The sequence below is a fragment of the Equus asinus genome, chromosome 4 (assembly GCF_041296235.1).
Source record: "Equus asinus isolate D_3611 breed Donkey chromosome 4, EquAss-T2T_v2, whole genome shotgun sequence".
Lineage (NCBI taxonomy): Eukaryota > Metazoa > Chordata > Mammalia > Perissodactyla > Equidae > Equus > Equus asinus.
The window spans coordinates 113,184,625-113,208,782 of NC_091793.1; the positions used below are offsets into that span (position 1 = coordinate 113,184,625).

The 24,158-nt window shown below is 37.6% G+C and overlaps 2 protein-coding genes across 7 annotated transcripts in view; one reads left to right on the forward strand and one right to left on the reverse strand.

The window, feature by feature from the left end:
• Positions 1 to 5,732, forward strand: part of SCRN3 (secernin 3) — a 36,543-nt gene extending 30,811 nt beyond the window's left edge. For all 3 annotated transcript variants that reach the window (XM_014851644.3, XM_014851641.3, XM_044768691.2), the window contains exon 8: positions 3,154 to 5,732. In XM_014851644.3, coding sequence (XP_014707130.2) covers positions 3,154 to 3,324 — 171 coding nt within the window. In that variant the 3' untranslated portion in view covers positions 3,325 to 5,732. The remainder of the gene's footprint in view (positions 1 to 3,153) is intronic.
• Positions 5,733 to 7,910: 2,178 nt separating this feature from the next.
• The window catches only part of GPR155 (G protein-coupled receptor 155), a 41,234-nt gene continuing 24,986 nt past the window's right edge, over positions 7,911 to 24,158 (reverse strand). For 2 of the 4 annotated variants that reach the window (XM_014851637.3, XM_014851638.3), the window contains 6 exons: positions 21,633 to 21,737; positions 18,190 to 18,326; positions 16,618 to 16,713; positions 14,513 to 14,577; positions 12,709 to 12,843; positions 7,911 to 9,871 (listed from right to left, as the gene is read on the reverse strand). In XM_014851637.3, the coding sequence (XP_014707123.3) occupies positions 9,583 to 9,871; positions 12,709 to 12,843; positions 14,513 to 14,577; positions 16,618 to 16,713; positions 18,190 to 18,326; positions 21,633 to 21,737 (827 nt within the window). In that variant the 3' untranslated portion in view covers positions 7,911 to 9,582. Of the gene's footprint in view, positions 9,925 to 12,708; positions 12,844 to 14,512; positions 14,578 to 16,617; positions 16,714 to 18,189; positions 18,327 to 21,632; positions 21,738 to 24,158 lie in introns of all 4 variants that reach the window. The other 2 variants (XM_014851640.3, XM_044768689.2) reach the window with 2 other exon arrangements.

Below are 24,158 nucleotides of genomic sequence, written 5' to 3' on the forward strand. Positions count from 1 at the left end.
ACTTTTGTCTGTAGTCTGTTGAGATAGTTGCCATGCCATTCCCCTCATCTTGCTCATGCTTAAAGCTCCTATTTGCTATGAATTCTTGACACTACTCCTGCTTTATCTGGGACCAGTTTGTTTTCACCTTTGACCTACAGTGTAAACGCTTTTTTTAGCCTGGTGGCATGGAGAGGCAAGCGTCTTGTTCTTAGCGTCCATTAAGTGTACTGACAAGGGCCCAATCCACCGGGTCAGAGGTGTCATTCACTCCTTGGGCTTGGTTTATCCTCCAAATTCAGCAGAGCGCTGTGAAAAATGATGAGCCCTCTGGTTCTTCTCACATTTGCTCAAGTTCTTGAGTGATGTGTTCCAAGAGTGTCTGCTCTGGAGGGACCCCCTCGCGCCTCCCTGGGCGGCCTCCACACTGCCTGCATTGCTTATGATAGTTCTCCAGAACTCGCAGCTCCTTTCCCCCTCAATATCGTTTCTGGGAGGTTGGTTTTGTAGACTTATTAAATGTATGTTAAATGAAATTAAATTGCCGATTCACATTTTCAAAGTACTATTGGAAGAAAAATTTAAAAGCTGTTACTATTTTAGGCTTTATTTAATAGGCATTAAATGTTGATTGACAACATAAAGTAGTAGAAAGACAACAGAATTTGAGGGAAGAAGTGTCAAAGAGCTGGGCTTCTAGTCCTGGCTCTGTAAATAACTACTTTTATGTCTTAGGAGAGTCAATCCTACTGGTAGTTTATTTTTTTCCAAATAATTGAGTATTTATTCGAAAGGTGGCTTTCATACATCGGGGAGTTTTGAATGGAAAAATGACTGTCTATATATATTTTGCATATTCTCCAACTAATAGGAACCAATTCCAACCTACCCTGCTTTATTTTTCTTCACAGAACTTTTCAACGCACAATATTCTATGTATTTAACTTCTTAACTTGTTTTCATTCTGTTTCCCCTCACCAGGGTATAAGCCCCATGAGGGCAGGGATTATTTTTTTTATTGAGGTCATAATAGTTTACAACATTGTGAAACTTCATTTATAGGTTATTATTTGTCAGTGGCCGTATAAATGTGCCCCTTTACCCCTTATGCCCACCCCTCAACCCCCTTCCCCTCTGGTAACCATTAATCTGTTCTCTTTGTCCATGTGTTTGTTTATCTTCCACACAGGAATGAAATCATACGGTGTTTGTCTTTCTCTGTCTGGCTTATTTTGCTTAACATAATACCCTCAAGGTCCATCCATGTTGTTGCAAATGGGATGATTTTGTCTCTTTTTATGGCTGAGGAGTAGTCCATTGTGAGTGTGTATGTGTGTGTGTGTATATATATATACACACCATATCTTCTTTATCCAATCATCATCCTACTGGTAGTTTTAATTTACATTTCTTGATTACTAATAAGGTTGAAAATCTTCTCATATGTTTATTGGCCATTAGTATTTCCCTTTATTTTTTATTTTGTTTTTTTTTTTTGAGGAAGATTAGCCCTGAGCTAACTACTGCCAATCCTCCTCTTTTTGCTGAGGAAGACTGGCCCTGAGCTAACATCTGTGCCCATCTTCCTCTACTTTTATATGTGGGACGCCTGCCACAGCATGGCTTTTGTGAAGCAGTGCCATGTCTGCACCTGGGATCCAAACTGGTGAACCCCGGGCCGCCGAGAAGCAGAACGTGTGAACTTAACTGCTGCGCCACCAGGCCGGCCCAGTATTTCCCTTTAAATGACTTGCCTATTCTTTTCCTTAGCCTATTTTCAATTGATTCTTGGCTGTTTTTCTTTTTTGCCTCAAAGAGGCAAAAGTATGTGAATATTATTAACTCTTTGTTATACTGCAAGTTTTTAATCTCAGTTTATTGTTAAACTTTTTTGTCAGACAAAAATTTTAAATTGTCAGTTACATTTGGTAGTCTTTTCTTTAAGGCATCTTGATTTCATGCTTCAGAAGGCCTGCCTCACCTCAAAGTAAATGTAACTTCTGTATTTTCTTCCAGTATGTATGTGTGTGTTTGAAAAAATATTTAGTTCTTTAATTCATCTGGAATTTACTTTTGTGTATGTCATGAAGTAGGGATTCTAACTCTGTTTTCCAAAGAGGTGACCAATTATTCCAATACCATTTATAGACAAAAATCCATTTTTTTCTCCACCGATATGAAATGCAGTGTTTCTTCAGAAAAGAATGCATACAATTTCATATTGAAGTCCATGTTAAGGTTACGAATCTTTGTTTTGTGGAGGTCTGCCCCATAGTGGTTCAAATTTTAAAAATTATGCTCACTTTCTGGTAACTTTCTTATATACTTTTTCTCTCAGTACCTACCTATAACTGATCATGGTAATTTATCAATAACTTCAAAATTACTCCTTTCTGTAAAAGTCATAACTTATTTATGTATTTATTTGGTGAGGAAGATTGGCCCTGAGCTAATATCCGTTGCCAATCTTCCTCTTTTTGTTTGAGGAAAATTGTTGCTGAGCTAATGTCTGTGCCAATCTTCCTCTATTTTGTATGTGGGATGCCACCACAGCATGGCTTGATGAGCAGTGTGTAGGTCTGCGCCCAGGATCTGAACCTGCGAACCCTGGGTCACCAAAGTGGAGCACATGAACTTAACCACCACACCACCAGGCCAGCCCCAAGAGTTATGACCTTTTGGCTCCCTTCTTGAAACAAGGGGAATCATAGAAAAAATGTCTTTTCTTTTAGTTGCTCTTTCCCTTGAATATTACTCTTCTGTTTCCTTTGTTTTATCTGATAATATTGGTTTTAAATATAGAAGACTCAAATTTATAAACCTATCTCAGCCTCAATTTTCAGTAACCCTCCCCATATACAATTAATACCAGATTTTCAATTGCCTCGTTATTTGTCTTTTAGGTTTCTTGCTTATGGACTAATCCTACATAACTATTCTTGTTTTTTCTACTAAAATAACTAATAGTTTTGGGTTAATACATTAATTCAATCTGGAACAATGATTTTCCCAAAGAATTTCTTTCCTTCTATATCTGAGGAATAGGAGGAGGCGAGGCAAATCAGAAGTAGAAACCAGAGTGGACAAACCTTGTCTGCAGAGGTGGGTTGGAATTTGCATTAGACTTGTGTGTGTGAGTGTGTGCTTATTTATTTTTATTTTTGAATTGTTCAGGAAAAAGCCAGAACAATGTTGGACAACATGAAGAAACTGGAGAAAGAACTATTCAAAGAGATGGAATCAGTCCTGCAAAACAAGCATCTTGATGTGGATAAAATTGTTAATCTCTTTCCTCAGTGTACAAAAGATGAGATTAGAATTTATAAGTCAAATATTAGTTCTTAGATCATATAAATGGTCAGCAGTTTTCCTCAAAGTCAGAATCTGTCTTTTTTTTTTTGGTGAGGAGAGATTGGCCCTGAGCTAACATCTGTTGCCAATCTTCTTTTTTTTCCTCCCCAAAGCGCCAGTACATAGTTGTATTTCCTAGTTGTAAGTCATTCTGGTTCTTCTCTGTGGGATGCCACTGCAGCATGGCTTGATGAGTGGTGCATAGTTCCATGCCCAGGATCCGAACTGGCGAATCCCGGGCCGCCAAAACAGAGCACATGAACTTAACCACTTGGCCATGGGGCTGGCCCCAGAATGTATCATCTTGGTAAATGATATAAACCTATTTGGAGCAGATCTGATTATTTTTAAATAGCATTCAAATGATAGTTTGACTATTAAAACTATATATAACCTTGCTGAAATACTGAGAAAGAAAATAACATTGAAATTGGACACATTTATCGTGGGATAGCCAGGTGTTACTTCAGGTACCAACTTGTGTTATTTTTTTTTAGCTACAATACCTTTTTTAGAATCAGAATAAATATTCAATTCTGCATAAAGCATGAAACATTAAAATAATGCATGGATTTATGTTTATTATAATTATGTAGTATCCTCAAATAGTTTTCTCAATTACAACAAAGTAGATTTTTCTTTAGTAATGGAAAATATTATCTCAAGTATTGAGTTTTTTGTGCTTTAGGCAAATATTAACCAGTTCAAACAAAATTTTCTAGATTTATACAAAAAGTCATTACAGTGTATTAATTCTGCAAATGCACTTTTGTTAAACTCAAACATGCTCTTGGTCAAGACTTGGCTGACCAGTGAGCTTTTGGCTCTAATTATCTAGCCTTTTTTTTGGCCATGCCCCTTAATCGGCTTTTATGTTAATATTTTTAGAAGAGCTTGTCTGGGAGATTAGGAAATGGGATAAGGGAACCAAGACCTTGGGCGATACCGTTTCTGTGTCTCAGATCTCTCTCATCTTTTACTTCTGTTCACTCAGTGAAAACAGGAACAGCAATAAGATGGTGGCAATGAAATAGAATTATTAGTGTATTATGAACATCATAAATGAGCAATAATATCTGCCCAAAGTTTATAAAACTTTGTTGAAGTTACATAGAGATTACCAAGTAAGGCTCAAAGTTGAAAATATAAACAAAAGAAAAATCCGACTCAAAATAACACTTTGTATTTATTAGTTTCTAGAAATGTCCATCGTAAGTATTTTATTACATTGTCATATTTATTGGTTACTATCATTTGCAATTAGGATTATTACTAAAGTAGAAGATCATTATATTTAAAGAGTACCCAGGAAATTAGTCTTTTTAAAGTTCTCTCATAAAAACCATAATCTGCCTGCTATTGCTCTTGTCTGATAGAGGGCTGCCATTATAAAAGAAAAGATCTCTGTCTCAAGTACTCAGTTGATTGTGTGTTTGCCTTTCGTATGGCTCAGTGATAGGTTCTCCCTAAATCATGAGGACTCTTCGCCAACCTCCGTACACCTCCCCTCTCTCTCTTTTTGAAGATATGAGGAAACTAAGGGTAAGCTGTTCATTGATTTATCCAGGGATACATACTTGAATCTTATTTCTCTCTGTAGGGCCAGCATGTTTCCACTTTCTCCTTCAACTCCATCCTAGACCAGACTAGCACCATCTCTCACCGGAACCACTGCAGTTAACTGTTCAACACCCGTTTTTGTTCTTTATCTCCATCCACGTGAGTCACTGCAGCCAGAGTGATCTATTGCAAACTTAAATCTGACCATGAATTTCCCTCCTAAAACTTTTTTTCTTAAGTAGACTTTATCTTTTAGAGCAGTTTTAGGTTTAGAGCAAAATTGAGCAGAAAGTACAGAGGTCCCATGTACCCTGTCCCACGCCCCCCTACTATCAACATCCCACACCAGAGAAGTACCTTTGTTACAATTGTTGAACATACATTGACACATCATTATCACCCAAGATCCTTAGTTTACATTAGGGCTCACTCATTGTACACTCTATGGGTTTGGACAAATGTATAACGACATGTATCCACTGTTATAGTATTGTATGGAACAGTTTTACTGCCCTAAAAATGTTCTGTGCTCCATCTATTCATCCCTCCCCCTAACTCTGGCAACCACTGATCTTTTTATTGTCTTCATAGTTTTGCCTTTTCCAGAACATCATATAGTTGGAATCATACAGTATGTAGTCTTTTCAGATTGGCTCTTTAACTTACTTAGTAATATGGATTTAAGGTTCCTCCATGTCTTTTTATGGCTTGATAGCTCATTTCTTTTTAGTGCTGATTAATATTTCATTGTCTGGATATCTTGGTTGCTGATATCCGCTACTGAAGGACATCTTGGTTGCATCCATGTTTTGGCAATTATGAATAAAGCTGCTATAAACATCTGTGTACAGATTTTTGTGTAGACAGGTTTCAATTCATTTGGGTAATACTCAGAAGCATGAGTGCTAAATGGTATGGTAGAAGTATGTTTAGTTTTGTTAGAAACTGCCAAACTGTCTTCCAAAGTGACTACCATTTTGCATTCCACCAGCAAGGAATGAGAGTTCTACTGCTCCACATCCTTGCCAGCATTTGGTGGTATCAGTGTTCTAGATTTTGGCCATTCTAATAGGTGTGTAGGGGTATCTCATTGTTTTAATTTGCATTTCCCTGATGACATAGGATACAGAGCATCTTTTAATATGCTTATTTGCTATATGTATATCTTCTTTGGTGAGGTATCTGTTCAAATCGTTTACTCATTTTTAAATCAGGTTGTTCATTTTCCTGTCATAGAGTGTAAGATTCTTTTAAGACTTATTGAGATAAGTCCTAATGCTTAACAACTGCTAACAAGATCCTGCTGATGTGCCTCCATCTGTATCTTATTATACTGTCACCATTGTGTTTTAAGTTTCTACTTTGCTGCTCTTTCAACTCCTTGAATGTTCCCAGTTCCTTCATCATGGCTGTACCCTCTGCTTGCACCATTCATTCCGTGTGCTCCTCTTCATCTCAGTTGCTCTTTTCATCCTTTACAGTTTTGCTGAAACATGACGTCCCCAGGGAAGTTTTCCCCAAACCACAAGGTCAAGTTTCTTGTCACATACTCTCAGAGCCACATGTGATCCTGATCACAAGGGTAATTATATGTTTAACGTCTGTCTGACAGTAGAACAGAAGCTTTATGAGGATAGAAACCATATTTGTTCCCACTGTTGTGCGCTCAGTGTTCAACATTGTGTCTGGCACAAGCTAGATGCTCAATAAATATCTGTTAAATGAACATTCAAGTACTGACGGGAAGAATTTACACAGTTCTCTTCTCTGCCTATAAAGTTGAGAACATTAGCTAGATAATCTATCTGTCCAACTTGGTAGCCACGGATAAGTCTCAGGTTAACCTGTTGCCTTTTTCCATATCCAAAAAGGGAATAGTAACTCCCTGGATAAAGACAGGATTATTATAAGGATATGTGAATTAATTTCTAAAACAGTTTGGGAGACTTTCACTCTATATATCCACTGTGGTATCTGGGCTTTGGTACTTGCGTAACTAATGCCTTGTGGTATATTTTAGAAAATTTAAGGTTTTCTTAAATTTCATGTTTCTTAAGAGTAAAAAATATAGTAGCTGAAATTAGGCTTTTTTTTGGTCAACCCTTAAATGATGTGGTTTATTATTTACCATTATATGATAAACCAATGGAATAATCTAATAAACTGAGTATTTTAGAGAAGGCTAGTTTGTTTTTATCTTTGATGAAAACATCAATTTATATATTAATCTTTAACCAAAAATTTTGCCCTGGAAATAATTATGTAGACTAGAATTTTGGAAATTTAGTTCCTACTTGTAAAATTTGCCAAAAACAACTTCTACAGAGTAACTGTTTTCTCTAATTAATTAACTACTTGGGGCTTTTATTATCATACCAATTGCAGCAATTTATCATCCTGTGTTTTCCTGAAGAATGATGGTAATATTTCTTATCCTGAACTGTGTTTCTAACCGTCACTCATCACTTAACTACCTATGTCCAGAGGTCTCAAGTAATTGAATGTTTTACATGATATAAGATATGAAGGAGTGAAAACTAAGAGCTGTATTCTGCTGCACAGCAAACATGTAGAATAACAGTTTTACATTTTTCTTGCTTTTAGAAACTTACTGATCATTAATTGTTATTCTTAAAATGCCAAGCACGCTTTTAACCTTATTCTAGAAATATTGAAATTTAAGTGCAAATTAGGTGTGGAATTTCTCATTGACAACAAACAACTGGCCATGCTGAAGACAGTATAAAAGGAGATTTTAATCAAAATTGTATCAGATAATTTTCCCAGCTGTGACCCTGCATATTAAAAAGTATGCAATATGTGAAAAGGACTTCAATGTTATGACTCATTAGTAAAAAGTGTTTGCTGAGTGCATTATTAGGCAAGGGCCTGTGCACAGATCCCATAGGGTCATGAAGAACAGAACAATCTGAGGAGACTCATTTAAGAAAACACTGAAAACATATACACAAGGCCTCTAGGATGGCTTCTGCATTGTCACATCATTCCAAGACAAGACGTTGGCAAGTTAAAATAGGTATTTTATTGAGGAAACTTGCTTTGTCAATAGGAGTAAAAGTTACAAATCTTTTCATTTGATAAAATTACCATATTCTTAATCCTAAAAACATCTCTTAAAAGCCTTCATTATCTGAAACTGCAGATCATTCTGATCTAGGGTTTTCTTTTAGTGTTTCCCATGGGAAAAGATGTTCCGATTCCCTTCATGCACATAACAGGACATGTGTAGTGTGACTTGTTCACAAATGAAACACTCTCTCCACTTGAGTCTGAGGTGCCTGCATGCATGTGAATCAATGTCTCTGTTGCTGTAACTCGGAAGGTCTCCTAGTACAGCAACGAGGCATTATGCTGACTTCTGAGCATCATAATGAGAGTTACAGTGTGGACACGTTAAAACAAAGTGCCGCAGCAAGACAGTTCTGCTGAAAGCATCCTCATTCCCTTATCGTAACTTAAAATTGGTACAAGCTAATACTACACACAAAGCATAATTTACTTGTTAAATACACTAGGCTTCCATGCAGGTTTTAAAAAAAATTATGTATTTGTTGCATTAAAAGGGCAATGACTTAACCCTATACATTATTTTCTAAATGGCTTTTACATATGAGACACTAAAAGTATGAGATAAATAAATACTTAAAACATTTTTCAAATAAGTTAAACCAGCACTGACACCTAAGAATTAAGTGGAAGTTCAAAGGTCATGTGATTTACTGAAGATAAAGCTTATCTGAGGGCAACATTTAGTGATTTTCAAATATATAAATTTTTATACATGGACACTTAAAAAACATTAAATTCTAAATGTAAAAGCAGGATGTTAGGCTTAGAGTTTTAAAATCTTGGCTTGAACTATATAGTTTTTTTCTTCTTTTTAATTGCAGGGAATCAGGTAGTCGAGTTCTCCTTCTGCAAGGTCATGCTTTCTGCAAACACCCGAAATGATACATCACATGGCAGTAATTTTGTTGATAAAATTTAAATGAATCTGCTCAAATTGTTATTTTTAGTACAAAAGTTAAAGATGAGACTAGACTTCTGTTGATGGATTTTGGAAATAATAATATTTATGGAGGTTCTTATTCCCCTCCTAATGGCACAGATTAGTACTTTGGATAGAAAAGCAAGACAAAATGAACCTTAAAAAAATCCTGCTTCTAGCTTTTAATGAGCACTACTTGTCAAGGAAATGGGAAAAACAGAATAAGAATGCCTCTTATGAGAACTGTTAAAATTCTTTTTTAGGAGGTGCTATCAATAAGTGCAAAGTTATCATAATTTAAGGTCCATTTCCTGCCAGTAGTACATCTGCCAAATTTGGCAATTTAAAGGAATAGTAAATTAGATAGTGATTTTGAAATTGTAGCAAACAGTTGCAGGGAGCAATGTTTTAAAATGTTGGCATAATTTAGAGTAATTATTATATTGATTATCAGAACTTTAAATTCTGTTTTGGTTTTCTCTTTTTCCTGTCAGTTTCCTGTGTGTTTTACATACACATAAAATCACAGAATGTTAGCACAGGGTGGGAACACATCTTGTCAAATTTTACAGAAGAGGCAACTGAGGCTCAGAGAGCTTGTGGTTTACCCAAGGTCACACAGCTAATAAGTAACAGATCTGGGGCTAGACTATGACTCCGTGTGGAGTTGTCTCCTTCATAATTTAGGTGTTAGGGGATGGGGATGAAGGCTCAATTTTTTGGTATCTTTCCTGTTGGGGGGTGCTTGCATTAATAGCAGGACTCTGTTCAGGACTCTTTTGAAGAAATCTGTAAAACAAGTACTCATCCCGAAATTCATATTCGTTGGTGATATGTTGGATGACTCCCCCTTGCACCAGTCTGTCTCCATATATCACAGCTTCACCACGGTCAGAGGCGAGGCCGACTTCAATTAGCCAGTTCACCAGGTCACAGCCACAGAAGGTCCCAGCAGAAGTCTTTGCACCACACCTGTATGTCAAAGGAATGATTCACCCATATGTTCTGTAAATCTGGTATCAGCACTGCACGATCGAGGACAAGCAAGGAAAACAGAAGGAGACAGGGAAACACAGCATGACAGTTAAAAGTGTGGCAGGAATGAAACCATTCTGAATATAACAGGGCTTGTTAACCTACCTGAGCCTAGAAAGACCCACTGGAGAGAAATAAGTCAATAATGCTTATGAAAACAGAAACACACAAAAAAATGACTGACAATATAAATGCATCTACAAAGAAATATTCTTTTTTTTTTTAAAGATTGGCACCTGAGCTAACATCTATTACCAATCTTCTTCTTCTTTTTTTTTTGCTCTTCTCCCCAAAGCCCCCCAGTACATAGTTGTATATGTTAGTTGTAGGTCCTTCTGGTTGTGCTATGTGGGACGCCACCTCAGCATGGCTTGATGAGCGGTGCCATGTCTGCACCCAGGATCTAAACCTGCAAAACCCTGGGCTGCTGAAGCAGGGCACGCAAACTTAACCCCTCGGCCATGGGGCCGGCCCCAGAAATATTCTTTTCATAGTAGATGGCCTTCTGTGATCAGATCCATTCTGTAGACAGCTGAATGTTATATATTTTATAAATTATACTCTTAGTTATAATAAGTATGTCTCAGGAACATTAAATAATAGTTTTTACCAGCTCTTAAGAAGTGACTATTTTTACTACACTACTCAAATCAAACTTTATATTTTCTGCTTATCACAATACCCATAGCAGCCAACACAATATTCCGGATATATTCATCAGGAATTTGCTGCATTAGGAAGCAAGGAAAGAATACATGAGATCTGCCTTGCTATAAATCTAAGATTTTAAAAATATACTCTGATTATGAATCTACTTCTTGATTATTAAAATTGGTCCTAATGCAAGTGTGGGGTGCCTATGAATAAATAAACAAGGGAAAGAGAAATATAAAAAAACCAATTAAATGAATTCTGTACATTTTCATACAAATATGCAATAGACAACATGAGCATTGGTCAAGCTGTAAAATCTAAAATGCTTGACAACAGGAAACAGTGGATGAAAACTGATGAAATGAGAAACAGGTGACAAATTTTAACCACAAATGAATATACAGTAGAGTTTCATATAATAATAAGAGGTTAATATACATGAAAAATTTTCTCAAGTACATAAAATCGCAATATTTTAATGTCAGTATTTTACTTGGTAATAATACTTTACTTTATGCTTTGCAACTACAAATATCACTTTCAACAAAAGCCTGAGTATTACAACCTGTGTCTGATCCTTCTTCCTGCTTGTTGACTTTTAGTTTATAGCCCAGTACCTTCTGTCCCGGATGCCAACTGAGTAATATTTGCCTCCTGATGACTGATCAGGCAGGTACAACCACAGCCCACGGGGCTGTGCAGAGTGGCGGAGAACGTGCTGCTGCATGGCTGCAGAGCAGTGCCACCACCAGCCAGTGCCCACTCAGCCCCCGGGGACCAAGGCAGCCGGGCAGCCCTGCAAATGGCAAGAGCTGTGCTTCCTGACAGTCGGCAATCACAGTGGGCCTGGTGGAGCTAACATGGAGTTAACCTTTTTTAATTTACCGGGCAAATTAAATTTTAAATTGTTGTAACTATCCATAGATGGTACTTTGAAATAATTGTGTTTCGTCCTTTAAGGGTGGGAAACTAACTTTTCTTCACAGTTTACCATTTCCAGAAACTGGGCTAGGCCCATCATATGGATTTTGTCATCTAATTCAAACAATCCCGACAGCAGATATTTTAAAGAAGAGGAAAACTAAGATTTGCAGAACTGAACTTGCCTAATGTCACACAGCTAATAAGTGGCAGATCCAGGATTTGCGATCTAGTATTAGTCCCCCGGACTCAGTGATTCCCCTTTCCACCAGCTATACCAGGCTATCTTCTGGTTACAATGAAATACAGTGGCATAATATGTATAAGTAAATCATCCTGAATGGTAATTTTCATAAGTTTTCAGTTATAGACATAAAAGTATTTGGTTCTTTATGTTTTGTTTTTTTCTCTTTTATGACAACCAAAAATATTGGCACTATAACATTTGTTTATTCATTTTCTGTTGCATACTCCATACCTTGAGGACTATAAGAATAAATACGATGTCACAAACTGAAGATTGGGACTTGAGGTGAAAAATAAGGAGTACAATTAGTTGAGACAAAATTTCAATTCATTTTCATTATTCTTTTTTTTTTCTCTCACCAAAGCCCCCTAGTACATAGTTGTATATTCTAATTGTGAGTGCCTCTGGTTGTGGCATGTGGGACACCGCCTCAGCATGGCCTGATGAGTGGTGCCATGTCCACGTCCAGGATGCGAACCGGTGAAACCCTGGGCCGCTGAGGCGGTACGTGCGAACTTAACCACTTGGCCACGGGGGCCGGCCCCTCAATTCATTTTCTTGACAATATCATTAGTAATATGGAATAACATACCACTAGGAGACGGAAGATAAAGTCACTTCTAAATCCAATGTATCTCAGAGTTTTGTGAGAGGCACTAATGGCCTACATTAAGTGAATGTTAATATTCTATTACGTTTTGGTTTATTCTAAAGTTTTCACATTTTATATGGAAATCGGAAGTTATATGACATTTAAAAAATACAAAATTCAAGTGATATGGTTCTAACATATGCTGTTTTCTTAAACTATAAACTGACTCATAACTATTTTAACTTTTACATGTATATGTGTTATTGAAAATAACAATCATGTAGTCACAACCACTTTACTTAGCCTGTTACAAACCAAAATTAATCATCTAAAATATAATTACCTGGAACTTTCACTTACCTTCTTTTCTTGACAATGTTTCGGATACAGAGGTCACGGTGATAATGGATAAACTGTTGACAGGTCATTCTTATTTCCTCAGGAACAGGAGAATCCCTGTTTTCTGCTGTTTCTTTATTCCATAGGAACTCAAGTCTGAAAACCAAAATGTAAGGAGGCCATTTTTAAGGAAGGAAAAGCACTGAGAGAGAACTCCTTCCTGCTTATTGCACCATCACCATGGCCGTTCCAAAACTGTCATTTACCAAGGCTGTCATCTACAATAACCAGGCATCATGAGTCTCTGAAGCAGAAACATACTTAACCTGCATTTAGTTTTCTGTTCGAAGCAGGCTGGGCTGGGGGTGAGGTGGGGTGGGGAACTTGAACATTTGATAAAGCATCCAGACCCATTTCAGTTTCCACCAAAAAATGAAGTTCCTTATTCTACATTCTACTGTTTTAAAATGCAAAAATAACTTACAGACATCAAGTATTTTATTTAATCATTTTCCAATTTCAGTATCAGAGAGACAAATACTGGGATCTGGAGCACAGAACAGTTCTGTTTCTGCCAGCCTAGACAATAGATCTCTTGACTATTTTAACTGATCAAGATTATGAAACTGATAACTAAGTTCAATCACTTTCCTATTACGCTTTTCCTCCCTCATGACAGGATTATGATCCTAGCAACTACATCTTAATATTGATGATGTTAATGATGATGAAAAAGAAACAGAAGGAGAAGTAAGAAAGTAGTTACCATTTGCTAGGCACTTTTTATATAGTTGGTAGGATAAATTCCATTAGCACTTCTAGTTTCTCCTAATTTTGACTCTGAAAACAAATGAGGAAGTACAAGGATTTGCCCCCCCTTCCTCCCACCCCCAAGCTGGAATATCCCTACTTCATTATTTTTCATAAAGAAATTCCTGATCTGAATTCAAAGAAACTCTTTACCGAGCTAATAAAAAACCCAAAAGTTTAGAAAGAAGAAAACTTGATTTTTCTATAAATTATCAGTTTGACAGAAAGAGAAATCCTGTGGTCAAAGGAGAACGACAATCAAATACAGACTTTGGGGGCATACCACCTACTACTTCCATTTCTAAATACATTTTCAAGTTTCATTTTACTTTGAAAAAGCACAGGCCCAAATGGCGTCACTCACGCCCAGGGCCCATGACACCAAACCTAGACTTAATCCCTCATCTACTGCGGTTTCAACCTCCCCCCGAAACGCCATCTTAATGAGCCAGTCTGGAATTTTCTGGTCAGCACTAACCATCAGGTGGGCCCTCTGCATCTCCCAGAGGAAGAAGAGGCAATCTGCATGATAAAACCCTTGCCTGTCCCTTCCCCCTAAAATAAGATGTCCCGGCCTAAAAATAACCCTTTTTTTCCTTTTGCTAACAGCTCCCCTGCCCCACCGTTCTGCCCCATAAAAACCTTCCACTTTGTACAATCCCTGGGAGTGCCTGCTAGTTGCCAGATGGGATGCTGCCCCGTGAATCACCTAATAAAGCCAATTAGATCTTCAAATTTACTCGAATGCATTTTGTTTTTAACAACTTTATCCAGTTAATGGCATAGATAGAAGCCAGTGTCCATCCATTCTTATTAAAATGCAAATTACAATGTTGGATTAATAACATTTCTTCCAATATTTTCTCTGCAATTATTTACAGCAAATATAGGAATCAACAGATAACCTTTCTGTGGTCTCCTAGCAGTTACTAAAAGTTTAAAAATATCAGTATCTTAATAGAATGGCTTTGCTATCACCTTTACGAATATAGATTTACTTCAAAAGGAAATTTACCTTCTTTTGAAAGGTAGGATGATTAAATGTTTGTCCAATCCAAAGATTCCAAAGGAAATAAATCCCTATGGAGGAAAAAAAATTATATTTTATGAATTCAACAAGAAACTGTGAAGACAGAAAAATTATGGAAGTCACCAAATATAGTGCTTATGGAAGCAAACCTATAGGGATGAGAGCAACCTTTGAAATGGAACACACGAGGCAGGCCCTCTGAAGTTCAGTGCCCGGGGGCAGCTGCTATACTTGGCTGCCTCTTCACAATCATCTGTCCAACTAATTAGGACGGTGATACGAAGCAGCGCGGAGCAGCCACATTTGCATGCTAGCTTACAGGAAAAATGAAAACGTTTAAGGGCTATACGTCTTTGTTATCCCCTTTTTAAAAAGAAAGCAATCCCTTTTTTAAAAAGAAAATGTATCTCCCATTGTGCTTATGTATTTCTTTATTATTTTTCTGTTAAAACTTCAGAAATTATAGAATTTAAAAGTGCTGTAATAGCTGACTATAATACAGTAACTGAATAAAATTTATGTGAAATGAAATAGGCTAGTGGTTAGGGAAAGGGTTTGAAGAATTTAGGGGTGATGAGGCAAAGGGCACCAGAGAGCAGCCACAGATCAGGATGATGAGGACTCCTGGGGGAGACAGGAGGCTGCAAACTGCCATTTGTCAGGCACAGCGGGATAAGGATCTAAGTGCAGGTTGGTGGGAGGTGGGATGGAGAATGCAGTATATTATATGAAGGACGTAGCTTTCTTCACCCCCAAACTATAAACAACCGAAAGGGAATGATCTTACGACACCAGCTCCCCAAGAAGATGGGATGGGAGTGGGGGTTTGTATCTCTCTCCATCCTTTGAAAGCACATGAGCCATAAATTGTAGGGGCAGCATTTCAAATGTAACATTCCTGGCATTAGCCTGTTTGTGAAGCTTTCTCAGTCCTAGTCCTGGGATGGCTCAGCTTGGAGTGGGCTTTTTGAATGCAAAATTCTCAGGGAGACTGATTTTTCAACCTGGCATTTTATAGTTCTTGGATACAAAATCAGACCTTAAACAGTATCACGGAGAGAGGTGGGCATCACGTAGCCCTTGGGATGCACTTGTCTGTCTAGACATAACCATTTTTGCTCCCACAATAATGGCAAAACACACTGGAACTATTTCAAGAAATTAATGTTAGGGAAAAACTTGCAGGAGCATCTTCTGATAAATGTTAACTAACGCGTATGGCCAATTATTTCAGATTTAATACGCAAACCTGGTGATTTCAAATACATTATTTTTTTCAATCTGATACTTAACCTGGGGACTAACATTCGCTAATTAAAAAGTAAGGAATTGAAGACATAATCATATTTTGAAATTTGCACATAAGAAATATTTTTCCAATATGTAAAATGTCACATCCTTAAATATCTATTTTAATAGTGACATAAACAAAGATAACAGCACCTATTATATTAGTTCTTCATGGAATTTTAATTTCTAATTTTTAAACCAAGGATGATCATGTCTACTTTGCAGGTATTATTGTGATGTTTCAATGAGATAATTAACGTAAAATGCTTCACGATGGTTGGCATGTAGGAAGTACACTCTCAAGGAATGGCAACTGCTATCCATGGTCAAAGCTGATTTATATGCCACATGATTTTTTTTTAAAGATTTAAGTATTTATTGTTCAAGAAACATCAAAATATAACTGAAATGGTGTGCATCAATTTAAGTGGCTGAACTAAAGGCTCAGAGAAGGTAAGTCATGTTCTTGAAGTAACTTATTAAGACCACCACAAAATTTAAAAAGAACTTGGAACATCTTCTCCCTGCTTAAATTATCGTGCTTTATCTCAAAACCAAAGCAAAAACGATTTGGTATTTCTGACTGAAACACTCCGCGTGCATTCTGATGACTTGAACCAATATAATAATTCATCTCTACTAGGAGATAGGCAGCAGCTGTCAGCTGTCACACATACCAGCAGCTGGCAAACAAACTAAACCCTTTTGATTTAAAAGAAAACAACAACATCCGCACCAGCACCCCCAATCAACCCATCCAGGAAAACGAACACCCCTCCAAGTTCTCTGTAGGTAAATACCTGGCCAAAGTTAAACACGGCACAGAAAAACTGTAACTCCACATACAGTCTTCCAGGCTCTTGGTTGAACAGCCACCATAAACAACTGGAAAGATTCTGTAACGGAAGGAGAAAATAGTACTTTAAAATGAAGCAAGCTAATCACTTCTCTCTATCCAGAACGCAGTACAATAACTTATCTACTTAATAATTAGGGAAAAAAAGACTAAAAGGAAAAACACGGAGAGAATGTAGAGGCTTTGTCTTTCGAACAAGGGGTTTCAACCTCTCCTCTTGACAGATGTCATTCAAACAGCATCTATTCTGATCAGATTTGAAGCAGGAAGACATGAGCCATAATACAGAAGCTTACATAATATATCAGGACTGCCGGCTAACCTAAGACAGGACTGATTTTAAAATTAGTTCTACACAATGAAAACAATCACATCACTAAGCGGCAATTCTTGGCAGCGCTTCTTACTTTTTGATTTTTGTTCTTAAACAGCAGTGAAAATGGTGCTGGCTGATATCTGTAACAAGCATCCCAGTGTCAAAAGGGTAAGAGGGTTTCTTCATAGGTTATATGGTCCATCTCCCATCTCTAGGCAAGTTACACTTGAACCATCTCAAAGAATTACATAATAATAACTGATAATTCACAAAACAGGACATAAAACTAATTTAAAAAAACCCTTTAGGAATCAAAGAAATGCATTTGAAAAATGAAATGCTATATTTCACCTATAAAATTATCAAATTAAAAAATTTATAATATTCAATGCTGGTGAGAGTACTTTACAAATCTATACCACTCTTTTGGAAAACAATTTAGTAGAATGCATCCAAAGGCACAGAAATATTTATACTCTTTGACCCAGGTTTTCCAACTCTGAGAATCTATCATAAGGAAATATACTGCATGAAGATGTTTATTAGAGCATTTTGAAAAATTAGGAACAATCCATAAGGAAGTGGTTGAGTAAATTATAATGTATCTTCCTCGATGGTTTATTGAGGGGACATTTAAAGTAATGGTTATGAACACTATATAGCAATTTGAAAATGCTTGACATAAGTCACAAAGCAGGATATAAATCTGTATGTATCATCAGAACCATGAAAAATGTATTAGAAAATAGAAGGCAGTAGTATGAACGATATTTTTCCTCTTTTCTCTATTTTGTAAGTATCAATCGTATGAAGTTGGTTATGTTATTTTCATAATTTAAAATTATTTTTAAAAGTTTATTTATCTGAGGAGTATCTTCTGAGAGACTATGTAGGTGTTTATGCACTGAAGTCATCAAGGAAAACGTTAGGAATAAGTGGGCCTCCTCCATCATGGAAGATACCATAGAATGAGTGAGTGATTCTAAGCAAAATAAGCTATTGGAGCACTCAGGCAAAGAGTAATGGGAATTATCCATTCTCTTTTCCCTCCAAAACATTTAGCTCAAGATTAGGATTCAGATGGCCTAGCTGCCACCTGCCCTGGGAAGTAGCGACTAAGTTTCTCCCAGATGCCTGAATAAAACCTTTGCCAAACATTTAAAGAAATGGCCCCAAAACAAAATCAGAAGAAACATTTACAGCAAACAGGCCAATAATGAGAAGTAAACACAGCAACACATGTCGAGTCAGTTGCTGGTCTCCACTCTGTAGATACTGCTCTTCTTCCTGGGCTAAGATGCAGCTCTGGGAGTTACAGCGGCTCACACAATGATCATCTATAAAACAGTAAGTACAACAATTTGTAATCAGAGCTTTTTATTTGGATGCATTTTAAATTCATAATGACTTCCTACGCAAACTACCACATATGCACATTCAGCTCAGAATCAGTATATTATTTTAGATGAAATCCCAGTAAGGCTCCTTCATGTTCTTTCAGGAGAGTTGTACTTGTCAAGCATTTTTATCTGAAAAAATATGAGTAGTATAGTTCCTTTCTACACTATTCAACAATGTAATATATATATCATATATATAATATTATATAAAACATAAATTTTTTTTTTTTTGGAGGAAGATTAGCCCTGAGCTAACTGCTGCCAATCCTCCTCTTTTTGCTGAGGAAGACTGGCCCTGAGCTAACATCTGTGCACATCTTCCTCTACCTTACACATGGGACGCCTACCACCGCATGGCGTGCCAAGCGGTGCCATGTCCGCACCCTGGATCTGAACGGGTGAAGCTCAGGCTGCTGAAGTGGAACGTGCGAACTTAACTGCTGTGCCACTGGGCCGGCCCCCATATATGTATATATATATATTTTTTTTTTAAAGATTTTTTATTTTTTCCTTTTTCTCCCTAAAGCCCCCCGGCACACAGCTGCGTACTCTTCGCTGTGGGTTCCTCTAGTTGTGGCATGTGGGATGCTGCCCCAGCGTGGTCCGATGAGCAGTGCCATGTCCACGCCCAGGATTCGAACCAACGAAACACTGGGCCGCCTGCAGGGGAGCGCGCGAACTTAACCACTCGGCCATGGGGCCAGCCCCATATATGTATATTTTTAAGGCTAAATTAAAAACTCAAGTTTTACCTGTGATAAATCTACATACTGCTCATGAATACGCTACTTTGGCTAACTGTAAAACAAATTTACTACTACCCCTTGCCTTTCATTTCTTGTTGTCAGTGTCCTTGAGTTGATTCCAACTCCTAGCGCCCCTGTGGACAGCAGAGCGGAACCCTGCTGGGTCTTTTTGTGTCCTCCTCTCACCTTCTGGTGCTCTATCAGACAATGCCCCATTGCTATTCACAGGGTTTTCATGGCCAGTTTTTTCCAAAGTGGGTGGCCAGTTCCTTCTTCCTAGTCTATCTTAGTCTGGAAGCTCTGCTGAAACCTGTCCCCCATGGGTGACTCTGCTGATATTTGAAACCCTGGTGGCATAGCTTTCAGCATCACAGCAACATGCAGCTGCCACAGCATGACAACCGACAGACGGGTGGTGCATTTCCCTGACCAGGAAACAAACCTGGGCTGCAGTGGTGAGAGCACTAAATCTTAACCACTAGACCACCAGGGCTGGCTTGCCTGTTATGAAAGAATTTAAAATTTACCTTAGAAGAGACCTTTAAGGAACCAAATAAAAAATATTATATACTTTGTTCTGTTCACACATGGAACCAAGTCCAAATCACAGGTATGATTTCCCTGGCCTAAAATAGAGGTGAGGGGCCTTTCACAAGAGACCTTTGTTTCCTACCTCAGTTCCACCATATATATGGCTTCAAAAGCAGGGGAAAACACTGTTACCAAACAGATGTCTAGACTAATACACAGTCTGATTTTAAAAAGTCAGTGATAAAAAAAATGTATAGCTCTGACCCTCAAGCTAACAATAACAATTTGTATTTCCTAAGCCCTCATCTTAGGAAAGGACATATATAACCATTAAACATGGTCTAGCACAACAGCCAACGGCATGGGGGAAGGCTCACAATGTTGCTCAATAGTAAGAAAGTAGGCGGCCCAACTGTCTCTGTAGGGATTCTATTTTAATAAGAATTATTTGTGTATATCTTGGTGTAGAAAAATTCTAGCAGTATATATAGTAAACCTGGTCTTAAAATGTTATGTACAGATACTACAAAAATGGATAAAAATAAATTTTACTGTCTTTCATTTGCCTTTCTTACACATGGCAATATTTATTTTACCTTTGTGATGTGTCAATGTTTTGGGCATGAGGAATTAATTATATCGTTAAACTCTAAAATTCTCATTTATCCATAGTTTGATTTTCTTTAGACTTTATTTCAGGCTTAGGAAATAAGAGGAAATTATATGAGCAGATAAGTCCATATATGATGGCTCTCATTCTATTTAATTTTTATGAAATATGATCAGAAACTCTAAGAAGGCCCTACAATTTAAAAGAGTTTTCAGGAATCAGGATTATTAATGAAGAAAATGACAGATAAGCAGAGCATAAAGAGATTTGGGGAGGCAAAAAAAAAGCTGTTAAATCAAATTACACGTTGAATTTGTCAATGGACTTTACTATTAGGTATATTGTGTAGGGAAAAGAAAATAAGGAGGTAGGCCTTGGGAATTCTGACGTAAAGAAACATTAGTTTATAAAAGTGGTGCACAAATTAAAACTGACTGTTCAACTAAATGCCAAAAGGGGTTTCCTATCAGAAAGTCAGTGAAGGCCCAACATCTGATATATTTATATTCCTTCTGTGGAAAAGTGAGTTCTATTTACCATTCATTCCTAGCCAGCAGAGAGCAGCCAAATACAAACCCCACCTGAATAATGACAACTACCGCTGCTACGACTGTTTAATGGGCATTTACTATGTACACCACACTCTGTGCTAAGTGACTTACATATATCATTTCTTATCATCCTCACATTTCTTATATAAAAACATAATGCCTTTAGCAACAATACAGGTGACATATGCTTCATCACAAAGAGGGTTTTTTGGGATTTCCTTTTCTAGCGTGATTATAAATAAGCAGAATTAACTGAAAGTGCATTGCAATTTCACGTAAGTGTATTTGTTTTCAATGTGAAATTCAGAACACAAATGGAATTCAGTCTCTTAGTCTATAGGCCAAAGGGTTATTACTTTTAAGGATTCTTCTTATTTTATAAGAGAGGGTATATTTGAAGGATATGGATTCAAATATAATTAAGCACTAATTAATTGATGCTGGCCCTGGAGGAAGGGAGTGGTGGAAAAGTCTCAGCTTCTAAAACAAGAAAAAAGGCCAAAAACATAATGGTGCTTAGGGCAAACTTCTTGGAATTATCACTTGGGTTAAATTTAGTGGGAAATTTATGTGTGTGTGTGTGTATAATACTATTATACCTATTACATTATGAGAATTTTATCTGTTTTTCAATGAGTATTCTATCTATGCATAATTATTATCCTATTAGCACTTTCCCCCATCTTATTTGAGAATACATAAACAGTGTAGCTTCTATAGAAATTCTATGGAGAGTTCTCTTAAGGCATAAGGATAAGGAATCTTCTGTTCCTTAGGCCCATCCCCATGGCCCAGAAGCACTTACTTTTCTCAAATGAAGGAGTCACAGGCCCACTGGTGCTTGTGTTTGCTACTGGTTCTGTGGATGGGCAGTGTAATTCACCATTTCCCATGGAGCAGGAGCAGCAACCTATATATATAACATAACATGTGAGGGTAGAGCCCAGCCACCACAGAAATGGACAACTTCAAGAGATGCCAAACAAAACAAAACAAAACCCAAACCAAACCAAACAAAAAAAAAAACCCATTCATACACACACACACTTCCCATGCAGCCTCAGTGGAAATGTTTTCATATGTTATCTATCAAAAAGTATTCAAATGTGCTTATAGAAGTTAACATTTAAAGAGTGGCAGACAAAGGACTAGCTCCTTTTCATATTGTCTCCTCATTGTATGAGACAAGGAAAAAAGTTTTTATCCATGCTGGTTTGTTAGTTTCCTCTGTGCTTTGGGAACTAAGAATTTGAACACTTTTCTAAAATACAGCTTTTATTTCATCACGCCCCAAAAACAGGCACTAATGCTCTATGGCTTACTGCAGTTAATTCAAACTCCCTGGCCTGAATTTGAAAGCTCTCTAGGCCTTGGCCCCTCTCTCCCTATCCAACCATCCCCACTACTCAGCAAAGGCCCTTCCCTTCTTTCACGACAATTCTTCAGTGTTCTCCTCAAACACCACGCTTATTTGGGTCACCAGGCCTAGTGTGACATGCATGGAATTCCCACTTGTTAATTCATCCAAATCCTCTCCTCCTTTAAAGTTCAGCTCAAGAGTCACTTTTTTCAAGAACGTATCTCGGGGCTGGCCTGGTGGCGCAGCGGTTAAGTGCGCACATTCCGCTTCGGCATCCCGGGGTTCGCCGGTTTGGATCCCTGGTGTGGACATGGCACTGATTGGCAAGCCATGCTGTGGTAGGCGTCCCACATATAAAGTGGAGAAAGATGGGCACAGATGTTAGCTCAGGGCCAGTCTTCCTCAGCAAAAAGAAGAGGATTGGCAGCAGATGTTAGCTCAGGGCTAATCTTCCTCAAAAAAACAAAAACAAAAAACGAACGTATCTCATACTAGTCTAGAAGATGCAGTAAAAACAACTATATTCTTTTTTCTTTTCAAATATGTATTGCTGCAAATCTCTTGCTGGTTTACAGAAGTCACACTGAGGCATCTGCTACAGAGCTGTCATTTTTCCTCTATACAGTCAGAGAACTGCGCACAGTATCCTTTAGAACATTTCACACATATACAGACATGACACTTCTTGACATGGATTATAGTAGAATAATAACTTTAGTGATAAACTGTATTAAAATTTAACATGCTAGAAAAAGGAATAATGCCTAGGCTGAAGCTTTCATTGATAATGTGCTTTAATTCTTCTGTGGTGTTCTTAAAAACAAAAAAAGATTTCAAAGTATAAAAACTACAATCTATAATAACCTATTATGAATGTCTTTCTAATTTAAGATAATGATGCCATCTCAAGGTTAAAATAGAACCACAGAATCATAGAAAAGAAAATACAGAGATCACCTGGCCCAGCCCTCTCATCTTTAGAAAGCTGAAGGCTAAAATCAACTAAGGTAAAACTGTTAAGAAAGCAGACATAAAGCCAGCCAATTCCAATGACATACATATAGGGAACAAACATGAACACAGACACACACACATGCATGCATATGCTCACATGCTTATGGCCACCATGAAAAGTGTATGGCATTTTTTTCCTTCAAACATAAGGACATAGAAGTAGCCCATTAGCCTTTTCTTTTATAACTGAACATTTGCTCTCATATTAAAATAATTTTCCTTTCAATCACAATTCCACACTTGCAACATGTGCAGGTCATAGGTCTCTGACAAATGTGTAGCAAGGGGCAGAGGTGAGGGTACTATTTTGGATTATTGAAATTTAGGGGGCCAGGCTGCACATCTAATGTGTTGTGTGTTAATAACACTAGCAAAGCAAAAGAGAACAGGATTTAGGGAAGGAAAATAACCAGACAGGTTTAAAAACCTTTACCTAGGAACATGGGTGAATAGGCAAATAGTACTTTGCATGGCAGTTTTCAGGGTAGCATCAGAAAATCATGGTGTATCTTATCTACCCATCCATCTATCTGTCATTTAACAAATGTTACTAAACACTCACAGTCAGCCTGATACCATGCTAGGTGCTGAGGCTATAACGATGGGCAAGTCAGTCACAGCACTTACAGTCTAGTGGGTTTATTCATGAACCTCCATTTATTTATACTAACGGGGCAAGCTAGCTTTCCTGCTGGAGATGATGGCGACAGGATTTAAGGAACATCTATGGTACAGTTTATTTGCTGTTTTTAAAAACAGGTAAAGATGTAGCAGCAAAAGTCTCTGAACTTAAGACACTTAGTTTAGGGCTCCCCACACATGCTGTCAGGCCTTCTGTAGCCAGTTCTGAAACATTCGTGGGAGAAGAAGACACAGAGGGCCAGCCAGAGTGGTGGTCTTCAAGGCCTGCCTGAAAACAGTAGACGGGTTTAGGGGATAAATGTAAGAGTCCACAAA